Here is a 22,706-nt window from a genome sequence, read left to right as displayed (position 1 = left end):
GGGGATGGGGGGAAGGAGGACTTGCTGAAGAGTGAAGAGAGGCAATGCCAGATCCAGACGGCAGGTGGAAGGCTTGCCAAGTTTGCAGGGGTGCTACCTTTTTGGTGGTGAGCAGGATCCGCCGAGAGTAAGGTGCCCTGTGCTGAAGGGTGTCAGTCTAGACAGAGGGAGGCAGAAAGTAGATCCGGGCAGGGATGGGAGCAGCCCAGGACCATGTAGGTGAGGGAGCCACTGGCTCCGAGGCCTGCCTTGCCAGGCTTTGGTGGTCAGAGCCCTGTATTCACCCTGGAAGAAGTGAGCAGGGCTGGGTTGACATGTAGATTCTGGCCTCTGCTAGAGAAGCCTTTTAGGACTAACTCAGGGGCTGAGTGGGGAAGACTGGCTCCGTCGACCACACCCAGTAATGAGCAGAGTCTAAGCCTTGTCCCAGAGCTCAGGAGGGGCCCGCAGATTTCTCACTTGGCCTTCTCTTTCCACTCAGATAGACAGCCCAGTTTTCTTAGTCTCTGCTTTCTTTTTTCTGGAAGAAGTAGTTAAGCTTCCTTTGTGGAAGCAAGTATTGAATCTAGCCCTGAGCTGCTGACCGGCAGCTGAGCTCTTAAGAGGAAACCCTGGTAGATGGAAATTCCAGGTGGGATTTGGAGGAGTCTGGGATGCCAGCCTGTGGCTCCTCTGTCCAGGTCCCAGCAGACAGGTGCCGGCCAAGGCATCTGTGCTGAGTCCCTCTCCCATGTCCCCTCTCCCATGCCAGCTCTCCCTGAAACCCGGCAGCCAGTCCCTACGCAGTGGGAACTGGTCAGAAAGGAAGAGCCACCGGTTGCCACGATTACCCAAGAGGCACAGCCATGATGACATGCTGCTGCTGGCTCAGCTGAGCCTGCCATCTTCACCCTCCAGCCTCAATGAGGACAGCCTCAGCACCACGAGTGAACTGCTGTCCAGCCGCCGGGCCCGCCGCATTCCCAAGGTAGCCTCCCCAGCTGGAGCTGGCTGGGGCTGGGCAGGTGGGCAGGCAGGTGGTGGCTCTTCTCTCCTCCCCCCCTCCCCCTCCCTCCCTCCTTCCCTCCTTCCTTCCTTCCTTCCTTCCTTCCTTCCTTCCTTCCTTCCTTCCTTCCTTCCCTCCCTCCCTCCCTCCCTCCCTCCCTCCCTCCCTCCCTCCCTAATCTGGGCCTGCTTCCTCAGTTCTCCTGAAATCAATTTCAGGTCCAGGCACTGGCCTTTGTTTTTCATCTGGCTAATTTCCTTTTCTTATCAATAAAGATGCACTAAGTGATTAATGCTCTGCAGATGTTAGGAGAAAACAGGCTATCCTGGCCCCCAGGGAGTGCTCCACGCCACTGGGTGGATGGAAACAGTCCTTAAGAAGCTCCCCATTAGTGGGTGTGGGGTATGCAAAGTCTCTGTGTACGCAGAGACATCTCCAGGCTTTGAAGGACCTGGGACTCAAACATGGGTCTTCCTTTCTATAACTCTCAGAATTGAGAGTTTTCAGCAATGATTTGCGCACATAGGTAGCCAGGCCCAAATCCCCAGCCCAAAGCAGCAGGATTTAGCCAAGTGGTATTTTTAGCCTGCAAACAATGCTTGGGTATATTGGGAATTTAGCTCCTTCCTGCCAGGGCCCCAGGTTGTAGCCCAGAGGGGAAAGGCTCAATCCTTGTTCCTGTTATTGCCTCTGAGCAGCTCTTTGTCTCGCTTGGTTCAGGGACTCTTGAGACCCAGGAGCTCCCATCCTGTCTAGTTTGATCACAGTTCCTTCCTCTGGGGAGCTAAGTGTAAAGTCCTTGTCTTGGGGGCAGGAGACCACTAAGGGGACAAGTAGATGGGGAGCCACCAGTCTGCCCTTGGGGCCAGTGCAGGAGGGAGACCAGTACTGGGCCCACTGCGGAGAGGGCAGAAGGCTTGTTCCAGTAAGGGAATGGACGCCCTCTGTAAATTAGCCTTCTGCGGAGCAGGGGCAGTTGGTGTTAGGGTTGCCTCACCCTCCCTGCTTTTCTCACCCAGCTTGTCCAAAGAATTAACTCCATCTACAATGCCAAGCGGGGAAAGAAGAGGTTAAAAAAGCTGTCCATGTCCAGCATTGAGACATCATCACTGAGAGGTAGGCCTGGATGCCTGAGCTGGCTCAGGTTTCTGGGGCCCTTGGGCATTTGAAGTGGGGAGAGGCATGGACTAGCCTCAGTTTACCCTTCCATGGGGCAATCGTGGGATCCTCCTGTCTTCTAGGAGGGTAGAGCCCTGCAAAAAAGGGGCCACATAGGAGGGGAGAGCCAAAGAGGGAAGAAAGCCTTGGGAAGGGTTAGTGCAGACTTTGGGCTGTGAGGCCCTGAATAGGAAAGTGGGTGTGGGAATCTGCATCTGGCAAAAGGAAAGGCCAGACTTACTGAGCACTGTGGTCTGTTTCCCATTTCAAATCTTGGCCTTCTGGAGGCAAGACCCTTGTGTTCCAGGCCGATAGGCCTCTCTGCTGGCTCAGCCTCCAACTTCGGCCCTCAGCTTGCCCCAAATCAGGACTGGGTGGATAGGGGTTTGGATATAGATTAGCACCTGCAGTTTGAGCTCTGAGGGACCCTGGCCCCGGGCCACGCAGCACCTGGCCAGGGGCCCACTGGAGCCCAGAGGAGGTACATCCCTCATGAGAAGAGCTGGGTGGGGGGCACAGAAAACATTTGCTGTGGGGCAGTGGCTCAGCAAGCATGCACTCTGCTCTTAACTTTTCCAGATGAGAACAGTGAGAGCGAGAGCGACTCTGACGACAGGTTCAAAGGTGAGGCATGGCTCCCCAAGACCATGGGACCCTTTCCTGCCCTGGCTGTGGGGAATCAGCCTTCCCTTCTCTGCACATACAGTTCCAACATCCCAGAGTGGCCCCATTTGGAGAGGCGATGGCAGGCAGGATACGAGGCCAACAGAGCAAGGAGCTCTAGGGGAGTCCATTCCTACAGTCATGGAGCTCAGCCCTGAGAGGTTAAATGCAACCATCTCCCTTTTCCCAAATTTAAGGCTGGTGACCCTGCCTTATTTTCCCAAGCCGTTGTCCATGAAAATTGGGTGCTAGGTTTGCCTGGTAAGTGTTGTGAATCTGGAGAGTCAGAGATGGGTTCAGTAGGTTACAAGTACCTCTTCTGGTTGTAAGAAGTGTGCCAAAGTCTGAGGAAACTGGTACTCTGGAGGCCCTGAGGCCACTCATCTTCCCTCTCCCTAGAGAGGAAAACTGCCACCTCCCTGGAAAGGTTCTGGGACCTTCATGTTCCAGGGGGCCTTGGGCAAATCTCTGTTCTTTCTCTACTGGGAAGCCCTGCCTAGACCTTCCTGGATGATTAAAGTATGTGGGAGGTAGCTCCCTCCTTCCCTCCTCTGGGGGTCCCCCAGGCAAGTGGGCAAGTAGACTTTGGGCCTGGGGAGAGGGAAAAAGGGTCCAAGTCCAAGGACTGATAGGGGCCCTAGGATGAAGGCTTTGTGGATGTTCATATCTTCTAGTCCTGTTGGCACAGGGGCAGGGGTGGCTGGGTGCCATTGATGCATCCCTGGATTTGCCTGGCTCAGGCAGGCTGTTGGCCCCAGCTCAGCCTCCAGAGGCTCCAGGAGGCCCTGACTGTGTCAGGGCAGACAGGCTACACACCTTGCTCCTGCCACTTCTCCCCCAGACCTCGTTGGTCAGGCCGTCAGACTAGGCTCCTGCACTTAGAGGTGACCCCTGGGGATGGAGCCCTGAGCGTGAGGTGGAGGGGGCTAACGTGGGGGTCTCGTCCCTGATGTGTGACCTGCCCCCAGCCCACACGCAGCGCCTGGTCCACATCCAGTCCATGCTGAAGCGCGCACCCAGCTACCGGACCCTGGAGCTGGAGCTGCTCGAGTGGCAGGAACGGGAGCTGTTCGAGTGCTTCGTGGTGGTGTCGCTCAAGAGGAAGCCATCCCGAAACACGTACCTCCCTGAGGTCTCCTACCAGTTTCCCAAGGTGAGGCCGCCTCCCTCCTTCCCTGCCCCCTCCTCTGCCTCCTCCTTCCTGCCTGGCCCATCTGGGGAAGAAGGGAGATCCTGTTCCCGCCTTAGCAACTCACCTCACTGCGCTAGCCCTGAGCGTGGCTGCCTGTAGTCTGGAGGGAGGAGAGGGGGTGGGTTTGGGCCAGTGAGTATTCGGAGGATGAGGGCGGAGAGAACACCCCCCAGCGTGCCTAGAATGAGATCCACGTTGTTTACAGGACTTCAAGGGTCCTGAGGACGGGCCCCCAGCTACTTCTCCTACCTTATTACTTTTCTTTTTTTTTTTTTTTTTTTTTTTTTTCGGTACGCGGGCCTCTCACTGTTGTGGCCTCTCCCGTTGCGGAGCACAGGCTCCGGACGCGCAGGCTCAGCGGCCATGGCTCACGGGCCCAGCCGCTCCGCGGCATATGGGATCCTCCCAGACCGGGGCACGAACCCGTATCCCCTGCATCGGCAGGCGGACTCTCAACCACTGCGCCACCAGGGAGGCCCCCTTATTACTTTTCTTTTCTCTTTTTTAACCACTTTATTGAGATACAATTCACATTCTATATAATTCAGCTGTTTAAAGCGTACCATTCAATAACTTTTAGTATAGTCACAGTTATGTGATCAATTTTAGAACATTTTCATCACCCCCAAAAGAAACCCTGTACCCATTAGCACTCACTCCCCATTTCCCCCACGTACCTGAGCTCTTACCACCCCTTCCCTGCTCGCCCCCAGCCGCCTGCCTGGCCTCCTTTCTCTTCCTGTAACACTCGGGCCCTTTCTCTCTGCCATTGCCTCTGCCGGGAATCTTCTTTCCCCAGCTCTTCACTTGGCTGCTGGCTCTTTCTCATTCTTCATTCCCCGATCAAATAGGAGATCTTTCTAGATACTCTAAAGTAGCCCCAGCCACCCACTTATCTCTGTCATATCGCCCTGTTTATTTCCTTTGTGGCACCCTCTGAAATTTTGTTTGTTGATTATCTCACTCTGCTGACCAGAATGCACAGGGACAGGGACGTTGTCTATTGGTAGCCCAGCACATGCCAGGTGCCGCATAGAAAGTGCTAGTTTGGCATATATTGAAGGAATAAATGATGACTCAGCCCACACCCAGACCTCTCTGTGAGAAATGGGAGTGGGGTCAGGGTCGGGTTGCTGAGAAGCATGCCAGTTGGGCAAACGCCACCTAGGACTCTCGGGGGAGGAGATATTTGTCAGCTACCCACCACCAGCCCCAAGTTCCACGTCTTCTCTTATCTCTCTCTCCCCATATTCCTCTTCCTTGCAGCTGGACCGACCCACCAAGCAGATGCGGGAGGCAGAGGAGAGGCTCAAGGCCATTCCCCAGTTTTGCTTCCCTGATGCCAAGGACTGGCTTCCTGTGTCAGAGTACAGCAGGTGAGGCCTGGCCTGGCATAGCCTCCTTTACCCCCATAACAGTGGGCAGCTGACTCTGGCCCACCCTAGTCCCAGCCTCCTCTCCTACCGCAGCCTGGTCTTTCACCCCCTCCCTGGGCGGTCCCTCTTCTTGGGGGCTGTTTCCTGGGTCCTCTGATATTTCCCTGATGCCAGACTTCTCCCTGTTCCAGTGAGACGTTCTCTTTCATGCTGACGGGGGAAGATGGCAGCAGACGCTTTGGCTACTGCAGGCGCTTACTAGTAAGTAGGGCCATTCAGTCCTCAGGGACTGGGCCACAGTGTTTGTACGTGTGTACGCTCTTCATTAACTTGAGCTGGTAGAAACTCAAGTTGTTCTATGTTCTGCTTCCTTGTATGCTGCCTGAGGCCACACACACACACACACACAGACACACACACACAGACACACACACGCCACACGAAGCACTCGCTGGGATGGCAGGACTTAAAGTGGCCCCTCTGATTGGGCCCCAGGATCTAAGATAATCTACAATAAGGGAAGAGATTGGATCACTTTCTACTGGGCTGTCCTATGTTTTTAGCTCTTCTATACTTTTACTTTTTGTTCATTTACTTTGGGCTTACAGGCTCAGATTGCTGATCCTGATTGCAGGATCACATCAACCCAGCAGTATGTGTGTGTGCATCAGATTGGGGTGGAGGCCAACCTTCCTCACCCCCATACCTGGCCAACCTGATGTGCATCCTGTCCATGGTCTGGTAGGGCTGGAGGCTGAGCAGGGACAGAGCAGTAACTTCTATGGGATTCTGGGAGAGATGCCTTGAACTCAAGGGAAAGGGAGGGTTTTGAAAATATAAGCCATGATGTGGAGAGAGAAGCACTACACCACCCCTCTTCTCATTAGTCCTGGGAAATAGATTGAGGTAAAGATAAAGAGGGTCCTGTCACACACTCCCCTGGGGCTCACCAGGGGTATTGTTGGCTTGGCTTGTTGACAGAGTTTAGGGTTCCCAGGCCTTAGTGGGAGAAGGGGCAAGATGAGGGGGATCTTCGGCAAAGGTGATGTATAGTAGGGACTCCAGGTGAAGGATTCTGGGCTGTTCATTCATTCATTCAGAAACATGTAGCATACACCTGCTGAGGCTTAGGCAGCATATGCTAAAGGCTCATAAAGATGAGTTAGACATGGCACCTATCTTCAAGGAACTTCAGATAGTCCAGTAGAGGAGGTAGGACTTTCAATGTAGAAGGCAGGGCAAAGGGAATGAACTGTGATTTGGGATCTGTTTATGTTCCAGGCTAGATGCTTTAAGTATGTCATTTTCTTTATTACTCATAATAGCCCATGAGGCATTGGGTTGGCCAAAAAGTTTGTTTGGGTTTTTCCATAGCATCGTATGGAAAAACCTGAACCAACTTTTTGGCCAAGCCAGTATTATTATATACGTTCTTCAGATTAAGAAATGGAGACTCAGAGGTAGAATGACTTGCCCAGGATCATACAGCCAATCAGGGCCAGAGCCAGGTTGACTCCAAGTCCTTTAACACCAAGTCTGGTAGTCCTGGATCTCCCCAAAGGGTAGTCTGGGGAGAAGGAGTACTTGGAGATAGAATGCCCGGTGAGTGGGGCTAAGGGAAGGTAGAGCAGTACAGATGCCAGGTGGGGAGCCAGGCAGCTTCACCCGGGCCTGGGGGGTGGGGTAGCGTTCCAAAGGCTGCCTTTGCAGGAGCAGAGATGGAGCAGCGCTGCTCCTTTGCAGCGGGCCTGCTGCCCCCAGGGAAGAGCATGTTTGTCCTGGCGTGCTCAGAGAGGGCCTGGGCTGGGTCCCCGCCAAGGGGGCTGGCACTAGCTCGGCATTCCTGCAGATTGGACACAATGATTCTAACCCAAATCCCACATACTTGTTTTAATCACTTGGGGCTTTAGGGGAGGCGGGGGAGAGGGAAGAAGAGAGGAGTGAGTTTCAGGCCTAATATGGACAAAAACAGATTCTGCCTTCTCTTTAGATCTGTGCCGTGTGGCCAGCAGGTTTGGAGACTGAAATAGCCCATCTGCATTTGCTTAGCAGCCTGCACGAGGGGCCAGCACCTGCTGCTCTGTTCCCTCCCCGCTCAGCCTTGCTGGGCACTCCAGGCCTCTGAGCCAGAGGTAGCCACAGAGCCCTGCCAGCCCCTGGCTGGAGAAGTCAACTCCTGTGGACTCGCTCCAGCCTGCATCTGGGGGCTCCAGGCCTGGGGAGCTCTCAGTGCCCATCTCCTTCAGCTGCCTACCGTCTAAATCCCCCTTTTACTTTGTCCTCCTCTACTCTGGACACACCTCTGCCCAGTCTCTTTGTGTTTCTTTCCCTTCCTTTCTGTCGGAAGGCAGCATACTTTAGAGGTAATACAGCAAATCAGAGGCAGAAACAGACTCCTCGTTCCGTGACTTCTAAATACATGACCTTGGACAATGGCTTAATAATTTTGAACTCAGTTTCCTCATCAATAAAAGGGGGATAATCATGCTTATCTAACAAGTTTTTGGAAAGTTCCAAGCCCAGGACTCAGATACTAAATATTCAATAAATAGTAGTTTGCTTCTCTTATCTGGTGTCAGTTTGCTTTCCTAGAATGGGGATGGATCAAGGAAGGGAGAAAAGAGCAACTGAGAAAAGGAATGTTTTGCAGAATGTCCCCTCTGGGAGGCAGAAGACCGCCTGGCTTGCTCCTAAGGATGTACACAAGTCCCTCCCTTACCACTGGGGGCCTGGGGATTTAGGGATATAAATCCACACATCACCCTATAGCCTCTGCCAAACCGCTTCGTCCTTTGCCAGCCCCCATCAGTGTCCTCCTGGGGGGGAAGGGCGGAGCCTGTGTAGAGCTTGGCAGGAGTCTGGCACCTTGGGCTGGAAGGCCCAGCAGAGGCTGAAGCCTGCCCCCAAAGAGTGGCAGCCCTTTCCTTGGGGGCCTGGTTGAGTAGAGGTTTAGAAGAGGCCCAGAGTCTTCCCTAGAAGACTGGTTCTTAGTCCTCAGTTCCCAAGGAAAAGGAGTCAGATATAGTAATCATGCGTTCTCTGTGTCTGTGTCTCTCTCCTCCTTGTCCTGGCCCAGCCAAGTGGGAAAGGGCCTCGGTTGCCAGAGGTATACTGTGTCATCAGCCGCCTTGGCTGCTTCGGCTTGTTTTCCAAGGTAAGAGGGCTCTGGCTTACTTCCCTCCCCCTTCCCCCAGCTGACAGCTCCCACAGGAGTATCTGCATGCGGCTTAGATGAGAAAACCACCTGTGTGCGTGTGAGAGGGTGAGAGAAGGCGAGGATGCGAGGGCAAGCGCGAGCGAGCTCTCCAACTCCCCCCCATCTGCCAGCTCCCGCACCCGCAGTGCCTGCTACTGTCACAGCTCACCCTGGGCCGTGGGCGGAGCTGAGTCCTTGGGGACAGAGGCCCTGTGGGAAGCCAAGTGCCCAGGAACCGACCTCCAGTGGTGTGTCCTCTGCCCAGCGACTCAGATCTTGGAGTCTGAGGCAAGGACTAGTTAGGGAGCAGGGCCGACACCGAGTGGCCCGGGAGACGGGAAGGGTAGGGTGTGACGCTCCCGGCGAGATAGTCCGCCATCTCCCAGCTTTCGGCCCGGGCTGGTCAGATGCCGGGCTGCCCTCTTCTCTGCCCAGGAGGTAGGGGAGGGTGGCGCCCTGACACCCTTCCTCTTTGGGCTGCTGGCGGTGGGCACAGGTCCTAGATGAGGTGGAGCGCCGGCGTGGGATCTCCGCCGCTTTGGTCTATCCCTTCATGAGAAGTCTCATGGAATCACCCTTCCCTGCCCCAGGGAAGACCATCAAAGTGAAGACATTCCTGCCGGGGGCTGGCAACGAGGTAGGGATTTCTGCTGCCTCTTCTCTCAGACCATGGACTGGGGCTGGCGTGGGGCCTGCTGAGCCAAGGCTCAGTCTCTGGGGGTGCCGAGCACGGCCCCTTCCTTGCTCAGCACATTTGTACACCTCACCAACAGGGACTAAAAAGAGTGAATGACAGAACTGTAATTGTTGCTCAACTCTCTGCAGCTTCCAGGGGCCTTCCCTGACCTGTTTGGACTAAACTGCAGGCCACCTCTTATTCCTTCATCAAATGTTGACAGAATATGTGCTCTCTCACAGTCAGGGTTCCTGCAGAGTCATATAGTTAAAGAGGGGCACAGCTCAGTCCTTGTGGAGTTCATAGTCTAGTGGGAGAGACAGACACTAAATAAATACTTGTACATAGAAACAGATAACCCCTAAAAGTGTTAGGTGCCAAGTGAAAGCACAGAGTGAGAGTGTGTAACAGGGGATGTGCTTTAGATTAGGGGCCAGGAAAGGCCTCCTCTGAGGAAGTGACATTTTACTGGGGACCCAGTGGGTGGGAGAGGATTATTCCAGGTAGAGGGACAGCATGCAAAGGCAAAAGTTGGGAAAGTGTGGATGCTTGCCAAGGAACGGAAAAAAAGGCCAGCATGGGACTTCCCTGGTGGCGCAGTGGTTGAGAGTCCGCCTGCCGATGCAGGGGACACGGGTTCGTGCCCCGGTCCGGGAAGATCCCACATGCCGCGGAGCGGCTGGGCCCCTGAGCCATGGCCGCTGAGCCTGCGCGTCGGGAGCCTGTGCTCCGCAACAGGAGAGGCCACAACAGTGAGAGGCCTGCATAGCGCAAAAAAAAAAAAAAAAAAAAAAAAAGGCCAGCATGGTCGAAAAGGGGAGTGAGCAGGGTGGATAGACAGCAGGGCCAAATCACAGTGTACCTGTAGGCCGAGTTCAGGGTTTTGGAATGTCTCTAAAGCAGGGTTATAAGACCCGAGATAAGATTTTAAAAGCTCACTCTGGCTGCTATGTAGATTATGGACTGGAGTGAAAACAGGGAGACCAGCTTGGATATGATGCAGTAGTACAGGCAAGAGATGATCGGAGTTTGGATTAAGGTGTGGAGGAAAAGATGAAGAGAATAGATGGATTTGAGATGTGCTTTAGAATTAGGGTCAATAGCACATTGTGTCTGATTAGAAATAGGGAATAGTGTTAGGGAGATTTGAAGGCGAATTCCCAGTTTTCTGGCTTGAGCAACAGGTCAGCGGATGGAGCACCTGAGGGAGGAGGAGGCTTGTGAGGAGGAAGAGTTTGACTTCATGCACATTACATTCACGATGCCTATAAGACACCCCAGAGAAGATGTTTAGCAGCAAACAGTGTAGACAGGGAAGAGAAGATAGTCCTGAGGGCCTCCAGCATTTAGAGGGCCTGCAGCAGAGGAGCAGCAGCCCTGAAAACGGAGACAGGAGGAGTCCCAGGAAGCCAAGGAAGGGGCCTCTCAGAAAGGAAGGAGGGATCAGGCGAGGTCAGGATGAGGTGTGGCGGGAAGCCTTGAGTTTCAGAAACGTGGGGGGTCAGGGGGCCGAGAAGCTTGAGTAGCGAGAGTTGAGAAGTGAATGAGGTTGAGAAGGGGGAATAGCCTGTAGAGACAGCTTTTAAGAGGCTTGGCTGTGGGGAGAAATGGGGAAGGGGCAGTGGTTGAAGGGTAACGTGGAGCCAGGGGAGAGTCTGTTGAAGGTGGTTGTCTGGGTGCTGGTGGGAGTGGCCCATCAGAGGAAGAGGTTAAAGCAGCAGCAGAGGGAAGGGACAGTCAGACTGTCAGTGAGAAGGCAGGGCGGTGGGATCCAGGGAGAGACTGGCTTTTTAGGAGAGAAGGCTACTTCCTTGTGTAACGGCGAGGAAGGGCCATGGCTTGTAGATTCTGGATTCTCATCTGATGGCTTCAGTTTTCTCAAAATGGAAAAGAAGGTCATCCTCTGAGAGTGAGAAGTGGATGTTGGGTTTGAGGAGAGGGAAGAAGAAATAACTTAGTTGCTGCAGGGAGTGGAGAGGGTCTGACTAAAGAAACATTGGGTTTGCTGGGAGTGGCGAATGCCATTTAAGGCCTTTCTTGTAGCATCTTTTCTCCCACGCTCTTTTGGATGGACTTCCTGCTTCATGCATGACCTGGGCGCAGGACCACCGACCCTACCCTGAGAGCCCAGTAGCATGCCTGGGAGTCAGTCCTTCAGGATGGGGCCCAGCCCGTTCACCAGCCTCGTCTCAACGCTCTGACTTGACTTGCTTACTGTCCCTGAACCCTGCTTCCTTTGGCCTAGTAGACACTTCCCTTCTTCTCTCCTTGGACAACCAAGTTAAGCATCTTGTGCTCTGAGCTGCTGCCCTGACCTCTCAGCACGCTCAGCGCCCTGTGCAGTTGTTAATTACACCTTGCCCCTGTCCTGACACCAAGCTGGTGGGCTGTGATGGTTTAGGCTCATTCAGCCTCACTGGACTATGATCTCCTTGAGGGCAGGTGAATGAAGAGAGGCCCAGGTCCTGTGAGCTTCCTGTGTGAACTCTCACTCCCTGGAGGAGCCCGGACCCTTGGGGTAGTAGGAGTGGGGCGCTGACTGCACGCAGGCTCTCAGGAGGGAGGCTTGGGGGAGCTTTACTGTGACTTCTTCCGGGTGGGGCAAGGGCAGGAGGGGTACAGAGGCCTCTGGCATGATTGTGGTAAGGGATCCCTTCAGTGCACATTCACTGAGCACTTTGGGTGTACCCCACATTCCTGCTAATCACTGGGCCTTCTGGGGCTTCACCATCTGGTGGGAGAGACAGAGTGTAAACAGAACCCTATAAAAGAGACACATCCTTAGGGCAACTTGTGCCCATGTTGCTGCTTCCCTTGGGCCCAGAGGGATGACTACTGAGCTAGGAGTTAGAACTTCACTTGTTTAGACTCTGAGGAACAAATGAGATAAGGCAGGATAAAGCCCCTTGAGGAGGGCTCTGATACCATAGGGCTAAAAGAGGGGTGCGTTTTCCCTCCTGGTTCTCAGGAGACCTACACATCTGTGCTGCCCACATACGCTGAGGAAGCAAGGGGAAGACTAGGCAGGCCCGGGTGAGAGCTGCTTTGGCCTGGGCTGAGCGTCAGCAGTTCCTCCTGCTCTCATTGCTAGGGTCAGTTGCCACCCTCCACCCTCATGACTGCCCCCAGGGAAGTGGTCCCTGTGCCACAGCACCGACCTTAGGAGTGGCCTTGCAACCTCTCCGGAGGGAAGATTGCTAGGTCTGGCCCTGATAAAGAGAGGCCTGCTTCCTGGCAAGGTTGTGGAATAGCCAGCCATTTCCCCGTGTTCCCCTTGTCTCTGGCACAGGGATTAGACAAGCCAATAGAGATAGAGGCCAGGACAGAGCCTCTGGAAGGAAACTCTTCCTAGCAGGAAAGGGAGGGGGCATGGCAACAAGGACACTAGCACTGTCTGTCCAGAGATGGGTGAGCAGAGCCGCGCGGAGGGGCAGCGATCAGCTGTGGGGCTGGGCAGTGCGGAGCCAAGGCCTTTCCTTGGGGAGACAGGCAGGAGGGCAGGGAGGGCAGTGCAGATGAAGCTGTGTGGCTCCCTCCCTCCCTCATCTGTAAGAGCAGCCAGCTCTCCTCCCCCCCTTTCCTGAGAGCCTGGCACATGGCTCCCCAGCTCCTTCCTTCCGGAGCCTCCCCCATGTTCAGTTAGCCCTGTTGCCCACAGGCTGGGCATCTGAGTACTGTGGGGGCAGAGCTGTGGTCTGAATGGAGGAGGAGACTGGGTCTTACTGCACAGTGGGGTGGGTTAGAGGCCTTGGGAAGGGGAGCCAGCTTCCGGTCGCTTTGTGTAGGACCCAGGAGTGGCACCCACCTGATCTGCCGTGCCCTACTTGCCCCACTGTTCTCCTGCAGGTGTTAGAGCTGCGGCGGCCCATGGATTCCCGGCTGGAGCATGTGGACTTCGAGTGCCTTTTTACCTGCCTCAGCGTGCGCCAGCTTATCCGAATCTTCGCCTCACTGCTGCTGGAGCGCCGCGTCATTTTTGTAGCAGATAAGCTCAGGTAGGGCCCGGCAGGTGAGGTGAAGAAGGGGGGAAGGCACATCCACTAATTGATCCAATGTGATTTACGAGCCCTAGTATATGCCAGCCACTGTCGTATTTGTGCATGGAGTGTGTGTGTATGCGTATGTGTGCGTCTGTGTGTGGTGAGAGAAAGATCAAATGGAGAGGAAAGGTTAGCAAACCCGGGCAGAGAGGATGACTGAGGGAGCAGGGCTTGTGAGCACAGAAGATGGCAGGGTTGAGAACCCAATGGAGGACTTGGCTGGAGGGAAAAAGACAGACGCTGCTGCTTTTGCAACGGCCAAGATTGTAGAGGTACAAATCTACTTATATGGAGGAAGGTGAGAAAGTAAGAGTTCTAGCTGATGGCCACATTTCCTCTGGAGGGGGAGGCAAGGCCACTTCTGTGGGATGCTGAATTTTAAGAGAGCGATGAACTTTAGGAAGAGCCACAGTGAGGAAGGGGCAAGGGTACTGACTAGGGACAGTATGAGGAGTGCTGAGCCATCCAGTGAGGGGGCCAGTGAGGGTGTCACCTGAAGAAGGCAACTGAATGGAGTGACCCAGGGCCAGGTATGTGGGGATTTGCAGAGAAGGACCAGGTGAGGGTCTTGAGAGTGCTGGGGGTGGGGAGAGTGGTTGTAGGAAGGTTGGTCAAACTAGGAAAGGGAGAAAGAAGCCCAGGGACTGGAGATGTCATTGAGGCAGGGGAGCTGGATTAAGAAGAATAAGAAAAGAGCTGAACAGATCACAAGTCTTAGTCTGAAATGTTGGCATTTATGATTTTAGAGGCAGAGGAAGTCCAGATGGTTGTGGCCATGGGAGGGGGCGGCAGACATGTCACTGGACATGAGGTGTTCTGGAAGAGGCCGAGCTCTTCTAGGCAGCCAAGGTTTTTTTTCCTCTTTAAAAGAGCGTCTTAGTCCATTCAGGCTGCTATAACAAAATACCACAGACTGGGTAGCTTATAAACAACAGAAATATATTTCTCACAGTTCTGGAGGCTGGAAGTCCAAGATCAGGGTGCCAGCCTGGTCACGTTCTGGTCAGGGCCCTCTTCCTAGTTCATAGCTGTCGGCGTCTCTCTGTGTCCTCACATGCTGGAAGGGGGGTTCTTTTTTTATAAGAACACTGATCCCATTCATGAGGTCTCCACTCTCATGACCTAAGCGCCTCCCAAAGGCCCTGTGTCCTAATATCATCATATTTGGGGGTTAGGATTTCAACAAAGAATTTGAGGGGACACAAACATTCAGACCATAGCAAAGGGTATATGTAGGGGACGGGACAGGCAGGGAGAGGATGAGATCTCGGCAACACATTGTATAATTTTTCATCAAAGAACCCATCACGGGGGGGCAATAGTTTCTTTAGAGTGGTGGAATTTAGTCATTTAGACGTTTATTAAGCTATGTGCAATAACATACGCTAGGCGCTGATATGAGAGGCAGAAAAGAAGAATCCTCTTCCTGGTTTGTCCCCCAATAAGCCCAGGATCCCTGGGGTCTTTCTTTTGTGTGCATGGGAGGGTCATGAGGAAATGGACTCCCAAATGCCCTCACAGGGCATTGGCGCAGGAACTCAGGGCCACCCTCAGCCCAGGAGAAGTAAAGAGGAGGAAAACCCAGAGCTTCTGGCTTTTCCAGAGAGAGCCAGATTTAGAAAAGAAGATTGTCCCCCACTTCCCGTCACAGCCTCAGTGTTTCTGTACACCACAGTTGTGTGTGTGTCATGGGCCCGTCAGGCCTTGTGAAGGGACCAAGCCAGCAACCGGAACTAGCCAGGTATGGCAGCTCCCTGGGGCCCCGTCTGTGCCTTTCTGCCATCCGTGTTCACTGTCTGCCAGCAAAGCCCCTGCTACCCAGCTGTGAGGCTCTGGTCTGGTCAGACCTTGATGCCCCTAGCAGTGCCTAGACCCCGAGGTTTCTTTTCTTGAAGGTTCCGCTCCCTTACCCAGGACAGAGCCTCCTCTTGGCCACCCCCGTGGCCCCCAGCCTGGCTCCAACGGGGCTGTGAATACAGTGATTGTTTCCTGTGACTTCAGCTGCCTCTGAACACACTCCTGGACCATTTGGGGAGGAAAACCCCCAGGGCCCTGATCTGGCCCAGCTCAGCATTCAAGTCCTGCCAATCTTGGGTCTTAGAAAAGATGTCTTCCCTGCTTGGGGTCTGCCTGTGACTGAAGAGGGGCAGAATAGGCAGCCCAGTGAGGGCACACAGGCCTGGACTGGGGTCAAGCCTCAGTAAGTCCAGCCAGCTCTTGTTCCGTTGCTCACATTTTAGGTTTTCCACAAGTCCTTGGTCCCTCTGGCCTAGTTCTGATGTCTGTGTAAGTGGGAGGTGTGTGTGTGTGTGTGTGTGTGGGTGTGGGTGTAGGTGCGTGCGCGTCCACACACACATACACAGGCTCTGCAGTGATCAGCCCTAAGGGTTGTACAAGCCTTCTGCCTCCCAAGTCCCAGGCCCACTGGAAGGCATTGTGGAGCTGTGTTTTCTTTGACCCTGGACAGCCCCTTTCCAGATCTTTTTCAGATGGCTCTCCTTGGGATGTGGGGAGCTGCTGTCCCTAGGGGAAGGGCTCTCAGGGCCAGGATACCTGTGTCTCTGCCTCAAGGCCCAGCAGTATTTTAGTCGTCCATGGGGTGGTAGGACAGCCAAGCAAGGCACTGGCTGCCAAAACGCTTGTGAACGTCCCCCGAGGTCCTTCTGGAAAAGAGGGGTTGTTTCTGTCATGGATTGGAACCATGTTCTCTGACTGGTGGGCATTAGTCATGAAAGGGTGAGAATCCCTGTTGGAGCTGATCAAGTGGAGCCCAGGGCTTTCATTGCTAATAGGTGGGGCCAATAGATGTGGAGAGACAGGGTGGGAAAGGCAGGCTTGAGAGTGAACTTGACTCTGGGCCTCTGTCTCCTCATATGTAATATGGCCCTTAGGGGAGTGCTTTCGACTCCTCTCCTGATGGGTGGATGGTTAAAGCCAGGTGTGTATCCTGTGTTGACTGGTGACCCATACTATCCCTCAGCACTCACTTCTGTGCCTTCTAGTTAGCATCGGGGAGATTCTCCTTCCAGTCTCCCATTGGTCATTCTGCTTGGCCACCCAGCCCCGTGGTGCTGGAGGCCTGGAGCCCCCCTCTAGGCCAAGAGAAGGATGACCCCACTGAGACCTCTGGCTATTTTTTGGAGCACGAGAGGACAGATGGGAGTGGTTAAGAATGGTGCCAGCCTCACCTCAGTCAGTGGTCCTCAGTCAGACCACTTTTTCCAATTAGGAGAGGGAGGAATGGATAGAGAGGAAGAATGGTAGAAGTAACACTGGGCTGGGAGACAGGAAATCTGGTTGTGTCCCAGGTGTGCCACTTATGAGCAGACTGACCCTGGGTATCAATGGCCCCAGCTGTAAAATGTGGACCTGATAAGATGACCTTCCAGCTGTAGGACCTTCCAGCTCTTACTATGAATTTGTGGTCAACCCTTGCTCAGGTTACCTTTGTACTCCCTGGCCTGAGCTGATACTCCCACACTAGGTCAGGCCCACCTGTGCATTTGGGTGTCTCTTGGGGGTGTGTATGTGTGTTCAAGTGTTGCTATGTACCTTTATGACTGTTCCTAGGTAGAGCGACCAAAGAGGGTAGCACCATTGTCCCTGAGGTCCCGAGCAGTGGCAGTGTGGAAGCTTTACCAGTCTGCAAGGTCAGACCCAGGCCCAAGGCTCCTTAGCATTTTTGTGGCACTGGGAGATTTAACATGAAAGTATGTCCTGAGCCTGGCCCAGCAGGCTGTACCGCCCCTTCCCCGAAGGTGCGGGCCTGGGCTCAGTGCTTTGTCTGTCTGTCTGTCTGCCAGTACCCTATCCAGCTGCTCCCATGCGGTGGTGGCCTTGCTCTACCCCTTCTCCTGGCAGCACACCTTCATTCCTGTCCTCCCGGCCTCCATGATTGACATCGTCTGCTGTCCCACCCCCTTCCTGGTTGGCCTGCTCTCCAGCTCCCTCCCCAAACTGAAGGAGCTGCCTGTGGAGGAGGTGGGCCACCTGAGGAGCCAGCGGTGGGCACGGGGTGGGGTGGGGGTGGGGTGGGGGGTTGGTGTGGAGGAAGGAAGGGACAGGAGGAACAGAAACCCCCAGGAGGGATGGGGTGGGGGGAGGCGGAGGCTGCTGGGATCTTCTCCTTTGTGTACCCAGCTCTTATCCTTTCTCCTTGGGAGGTCTTTCCCTGACTGGAGTTATTCCTGTTATCTGACCCTGGGAATCCAGGAGGGCTGGAGGCCTGGGAAGGGCACTACAGGGATTCATATCCTGAATCACTGTCCCTCGTGACTCTTTCTCAGGCACTGATGGTGAATCTGGGGTCTGACCGATTCATCCGACAGGTAAGAGTGGGGCGCTGCAGAGCATGGCTTGACCCGGGGTGGGTGCTTGTTTGATGCAGAGCACCCAACACTGTCACACACACGACTCCACCTTCACAGCCCGATTGTTGAGCCCTCTGGGTTCCACATTCACAGAACAGACAAGGGTAGAAAGAAGCTGGTCTGAGAAGTCTTGACCTCAGCAGGACCTACTGTTCTGGTCGGCATCATCAGCTTCTGGAAGGCAGTGTGAGTGTGTGAAGAACATGGCCTGGATCCAAAGGCTTGACCTCTGCCCTCTGCCCCCTTTGAGACACATGATCTTGAACAGGCCTCCGAACTTCTCTGAACCAGAATTCTCATCTCTAAAACACGCATGGTGATAACACCTGCCTTGAAATGTTGCTGGAGGATTATACATGACACACAGAATGCAGCGGAATGTAAAGGTTTGCAATCATTGTCAACTTCAAAAAGCCTCTGTTAGTGGTGGAAATCCTCCTGGCTCTCTATAAAGGAACACAACCCAATGCCGTAGCCTTTGGGAATGTAGTCTGTTACACACCACTGACAGAGCTATGACTCCTGGGTACGAAGCGTCACGATGCAGACACTGAACCAGAATACAGAGACAGGCACAACAGCCTCGCCTCACGCCTGAGACACAGGCTGGGCCACAATCTCCCCTCCCCCAGCCAACCGTGCTTCCCCCCTGGAGCCGAAGATGGAGGAACTGGGGAGACTTCATCATGGTGCTGGGGTAGGAACCCCTGTTGGTCCTGGGCAGTGAATGCCACCTGCTCCACCACTTTTTATCTTTGTGACCCTGGACAAGTTTCTGAACCTCTCTCTGAGCCTCAGCTTCTCATCTTAAAATGAGGTTGATAATAGTATCAGGGTTCTTGGGAGAATGAAATGAGATTATATATTCAGGCTCTTCAAACAGGGCTGGCACAAAGTTAAGTGCTCAGTCAGTGTCACTGTGCGGTTTCCTTCTCCTGCAGATGGATGACGAGGACACGTTGTTACCTAGGAAGTTACAGGCGGCTCTGGAGCAGGCTCTAGAGAGGAAGAATGAACTGATCTCCCAGGACTCTGACAGCGACTCCGATGATGGTGAGTGAGGCTTGCCCCAGGCAGAATCAGTTCTGGTCCCAGACTCCCTCTGCTCTGGGCCTGGGCCTGGGCCTGGGCCTCATGGGGCTTGGACCCTGATTCTATGCACCAGACTCTTCTGGCTAGTGAAGCTCAGGTATAGGACCTTGGTCTCACTTTAGCCTAGAATTCCCTAGCCCCACTAGTGTGGCTCTAGGAGTTGTGGCTTGACTGGGTCTGAGGGGAGAGAAGTAGTGTGGTATTTTATCAGAGGGAGTTCAGAAACTTAAACAACATCGGGGCTGCGTCTAGGGTGGCCCAGGCTACAGAGCTACCTCTTGCCTCTAATTCTCTACCTCAGGAAGTCTGGGGAGAAAAACCCTGAAGACAGTTGGCAACCGCAGAGACTCTTCTCGCTGACCGGACACTAGTTATTCCTCCCTCTCAGGCCCTGCCTCAAGCCACTGCAGGAGATGGAGGGAGCTTCCTCTTCCTGTGAAGCCAGGGAAACCACCGAGGGTGAGGGTGTGTGGGGAGTGGCGCTCTGGTCCCTAATCTCCATCCTCATTCATCCAGCAAGTGTTCCCCAGCTTCCGTGTTCAGAGCACAGTTTCTGACCTCCTGGCTCAGGAACGAGTTACAAGCCTGGGAGCACAAGAGCTAAGGTTTCAAGAACAGAGAAGTAGTTCTGGCTGGAGTTCTGGCAAGGAGAGGGAGAGACACCACCAGCTGGAGGCTGGGGATGCAGGCTCTTGACCTGAACCTCAAAGATTTTCTCTTCTCTTCCAGAATGTAATACCCTCAATGGGCTGGTGTCAGAGGTGTTTATCCGGTTCTTTGTGGAGACCATTGGGCACTACTCCCTCTTCCTGACCCAGAGTGAGAAGGGGGAGAGGGCCTTTCAGCGAGAGGCCTTCCGCAAGTCTGTGGCCTCCAAAAGCATCCGCCGTTTTCTTGAAGTTTTTATGGAGTCTCAGATGTTTGCTGGCTTCATCCAAGACAGGGAGCTAAGAAAGTGTCGGGCCAAGGGTAAGGCCAGAAGAGCCTGAGGTGGGGGGTTCTGGGGGGATGTCAGGCGTCCTCCAACTTTTCTGCTACCCGCAGGGCTGAGTAGCCAGGCACTGGTGAGCTTCCATGAGGAAGCTCTTGAGTTTTTAGCCAGGGCAGGCCTCCTAACATCCCTTTTCTTCTGAGAGGGACTGCCAAGGGCACCTTCTCCTCCTGCCCCAGTACGTGCATTCACAAGGCTGGGCACAGGCTGGAGCCACGTGGCAAGAGTGGGGCTTATCTCCACCTATCCCCACATTCACGGGTCCTTCCTTACTCAGAGAAAAAGACCAGACTGTGCAGGGTAGGGAGTGCTGAGAATCCAGGGTTGAGAAAGCCCTTGAAGAGAACTGAGTAGCTCTCTGTCTTAGGTTGGTGACAGTCTGCCCTCAGAGCACAAAGGTTATCTTATCTCTGTTATTTCATCAGCTCTGCTCACTCTAGGGCTTTTTCATCTCATCAAGACCTTTCTAACCTCAGGGTTATTATTTCTTCTGCCCACTAATACTGTGCATTTAGTGTAACAAACCTTTTGAAACAACATGGTAGAGTGGTCTAAAAGGAGTTGGAGTAGGTGTCCACTCGGGGGCAGCTCTGATACGAGGAGTGGCATCCTCGCCCTAATGCAGCTCAGGAACGTGCACTGGGAAGCAAGGGGCTCTTGCCATCAGCAGGGAACATGGGCCAGTCTGATGAGCCCAGTCTGAATTGATGAGCCAGTCTGAATTCTGGTAGGATGCTCTTATAAGTTATAATTGCAGATCTTTGTTTTCCCCCTTTTTGGGATCTGTGCCCTTTGGTCCCGCTCCAGGAGGCCTCCCCTTCCCTTCCTCCAATGACTGTTCTCTTCCCTGTTCCTGTTTCTCCTCTTCCCCAGGCCTCTTTGAGCAGCGAGTGGAGCAGTATTTAGAGGAACTGCCAGACACTGAGCAGAGTGGAATGAACAAGTTTCTCCGCGGTTTGGGTAAGTAGCTTTGTCACTAATGAGACATATTCAGCAAGAAGGGAGGGACTGGGGGAATCTGTACCCCAAACTACTCTAAACCAATGCCAGTGGGTATTTATATCGGGGCTGTAGACAGAACAGGAAGAGATCTCATAGAGATCATAGGACCTAGGTCAGGTCTTCCTGGGTGCACTCCTTCCTGAGTGAGCACAAGGGCCATTAGGACCAGTGAGCTTTCCTCGAGGCTGTAGGGGGTCTCACTACAAAAGTGGCAGCACCAGAGTGCCCTTCAAAGAGCTGAGCCCACTAAGTCACAGCATCATAGCATGTCTCACTTTAAAAGGAAAATTGAGACCGAAGAAGTTAAATGGCTTGCCCAAAGCCCTACATGATTAATATCAGTCCTCTAATTAGAGCTCTAGAGTGTTTTCACCATCCTGGATCACATCTAGCTGTAATCCAGTCTTTCTAATCCTTCTCTCCCACTGAGAGGGTTAGGGCTGTTGGAAGAGATGATACTGAAACATTCTCACTTTTGCCCTCCTCTGGCCCACAGGCAACAAAATGAAGTTCCTCCACAAGAAGAATTAAGCCCCCTTTCCCAGTAACAGAGTCCAGTGCCTTGCAGAGCCTGGAGCCTGGGGAGGGGGCCCAGCCTTGGACCCTCTGGGCTGCTATGGCTGCTCTGCCCCCACAGACCCCACCCTCCAAGCCAGCCCACCTCTGCCTTCACAATATCCCAGGATACTGTTTGTAAATAATCTGCTGTAAGCTTTCTTATCTGTTTTTGTAACAAGCAAAGAGAATCCGGTAAATATTTGTATATTCCCAAGAGGCCGGGTGCTTTCCTGCCCTGCCCGAGCATGGATGAAGTTTTGCTGGGTGCTGGTGACTGGCCAATTATGTGCAGCTGACTGTCTCAGCCGGAACCACTGATCTTCCCCTGGAGGCTCCTGGCCTGCCTGCCTAAGGCCCCTGCTGCCAGTCTCGGGCCCTGGAGAGCAGATGCTGTCTTGTTATGTACAGGACTATTTTTTTTTAATCTTAGAGTTTCTATTTTTTTCTAGTAGTCCCCCTCCCCTAATCCTGTTTTTGAAAGGCAAAGACCAATCAACCCCCATTTGCAGCATGGTGCCAGGCTCTTGGGCCTGGCCTTCTCCTATTCCTCCCACCTTTGTGATGGTCAGTGAGTCATGGGAAGCCCACCCCCAGCTCTGCTAGTGTTCTCTGGGCCCGGCTCCCACTCAGTGGTGGCCATGATGCGGTACAGGGCATCCCTCCTTCCCATCATCTACGGGTGTTCTCAATAAACAGTGTATAGTTGTTTGGGCCCAGAGCCCCATGTGTTTCTTGGCTTTATTATCTAGAGTTCTCTCTCCAGGGGGATGGGCTGAGGCAGGCCCATCAGGGATGAAACACCTTCCTGCAGGGAACTGAGTACTTGATTTAAGAGTTTAGCTTTAGTGTGGGTCACTGACCTCCCCTGAAATTGAGTTCTCTGGCCCGAGCTGTATGACTGCTCTTAGAAGATACCTAATCATTGCTCTAGCTCAGATTCTATGTGTTGCCAGTGATGGAAAGAATGTTCATTGCCCCTTGGCTCTGCTATTAGGTGAATCTTGACATTTTCCTCTTCAGTATGAAGCCCTCAAGACATCATTGGGTATCTTAACATTGGTGGAGCCAAGCCCAGCTAAAGCCAATCCAGGGCTTGCTTATAGCCCTGGCCCATTGTCTACGGCTCTTCCATGTCACTCTGTGAAGTTTTTTTTCCATTGGAAGTCTAGGTGTGCATATAGAAAATTCTGCTATATTCCTTGGAAAAGCAAGGAGAGAAGCAAGGTGGGGAATATGGCTGGCTTAGGCTGTCCACTCACCCAAGGCCTTCACAGAGCTGAGACCTTGAAAATTCCCAGGATGAGGCATTAAGCTGGAAGTCTCTTCATTGGTATTGGCTTTTAGTCTGGTGGATTTGAATCATAGAGTGAAGTTTTCCTGTCCTTCCACCCTAGCCTGCTTGTTAAA

At 53.6% G+C, this 22,706-nt stretch overlaps 1 protein-coding gene across 3 annotated transcripts in view; it reads left to right on the top strand.

Annotated features, from left to right (window-relative positions):
• Positions 1 to 22,017, top strand: part of DENND2B (DENN domain containing 2B) — a 154,204-nt gene extending 132,187 nt beyond the window's left edge. For 2 of the 3 annotated variants that reach the window (XM_082629244.1, XM_082629246.1), the window contains 15 exons: positions 752 to 967; positions 2,005 to 2,101; positions 2,723 to 2,767; positions 3,775 to 3,959; positions 5,265 to 5,374; positions 5,566 to 5,635; positions 8,451 to 8,528; positions 9,067 to 9,207; positions 13,093 to 13,241; positions 17,090 to 17,267; positions 17,573 to 17,614; positions 18,598 to 18,709; positions 19,478 to 19,717; positions 20,613 to 20,699; positions 21,238 to 22,017. In XM_082629244.1, coding sequence (XP_082485370.1) covers positions 752 to 967; positions 2,005 to 2,101; positions 2,723 to 2,767; positions 3,775 to 3,959; positions 5,265 to 5,374; positions 5,566 to 5,635; positions 8,451 to 8,528; positions 9,067 to 9,207; positions 13,093 to 13,241; positions 17,090 to 17,267; positions 17,573 to 17,614; positions 18,598 to 18,709; positions 19,478 to 19,717; positions 20,613 to 20,699; positions 21,238 to 21,272 — 1,785 coding nt within the window. In that variant the 3' untranslated portion in view covers positions 21,273 to 22,017. Of the gene's footprint in view, positions 1 to 751; positions 968 to 2,004; positions 2,102 to 2,722; positions 2,768 to 3,774; positions 3,960 to 5,264; positions 5,375 to 5,565; positions 5,636 to 8,450; positions 8,529 to 9,066; positions 9,208 to 13,092; positions 13,242 to 17,089; positions 17,268 to 17,572; positions 17,615 to 18,597; positions 18,710 to 19,049; positions 19,386 to 19,477; positions 19,718 to 20,612; positions 20,700 to 21,237 lie in introns of those variants that run through there. The other variant, XM_082629245.1, reaches the window with a different exon arrangement.
• Positions 22,018 to 22,706: the final 689 nt, after the last annotated feature.

This window comes from Mesoplodon mirus (genome assembly GCF_964341445.2).
Source record: "Mesoplodon mirus genome assembly, chromosome: 7".
In the NCBI taxonomy this organism is placed as follows: Eukaryota; Metazoa; Chordata; class Mammalia; order Artiodactyla; family Ziphiidae; genus Mesoplodon; species Mesoplodon mirus.
The sequence above is the reverse complement of the archived record's forward strand: the minus strand, read 5'-3'. Positions and strand labels throughout refer to the sequence as shown.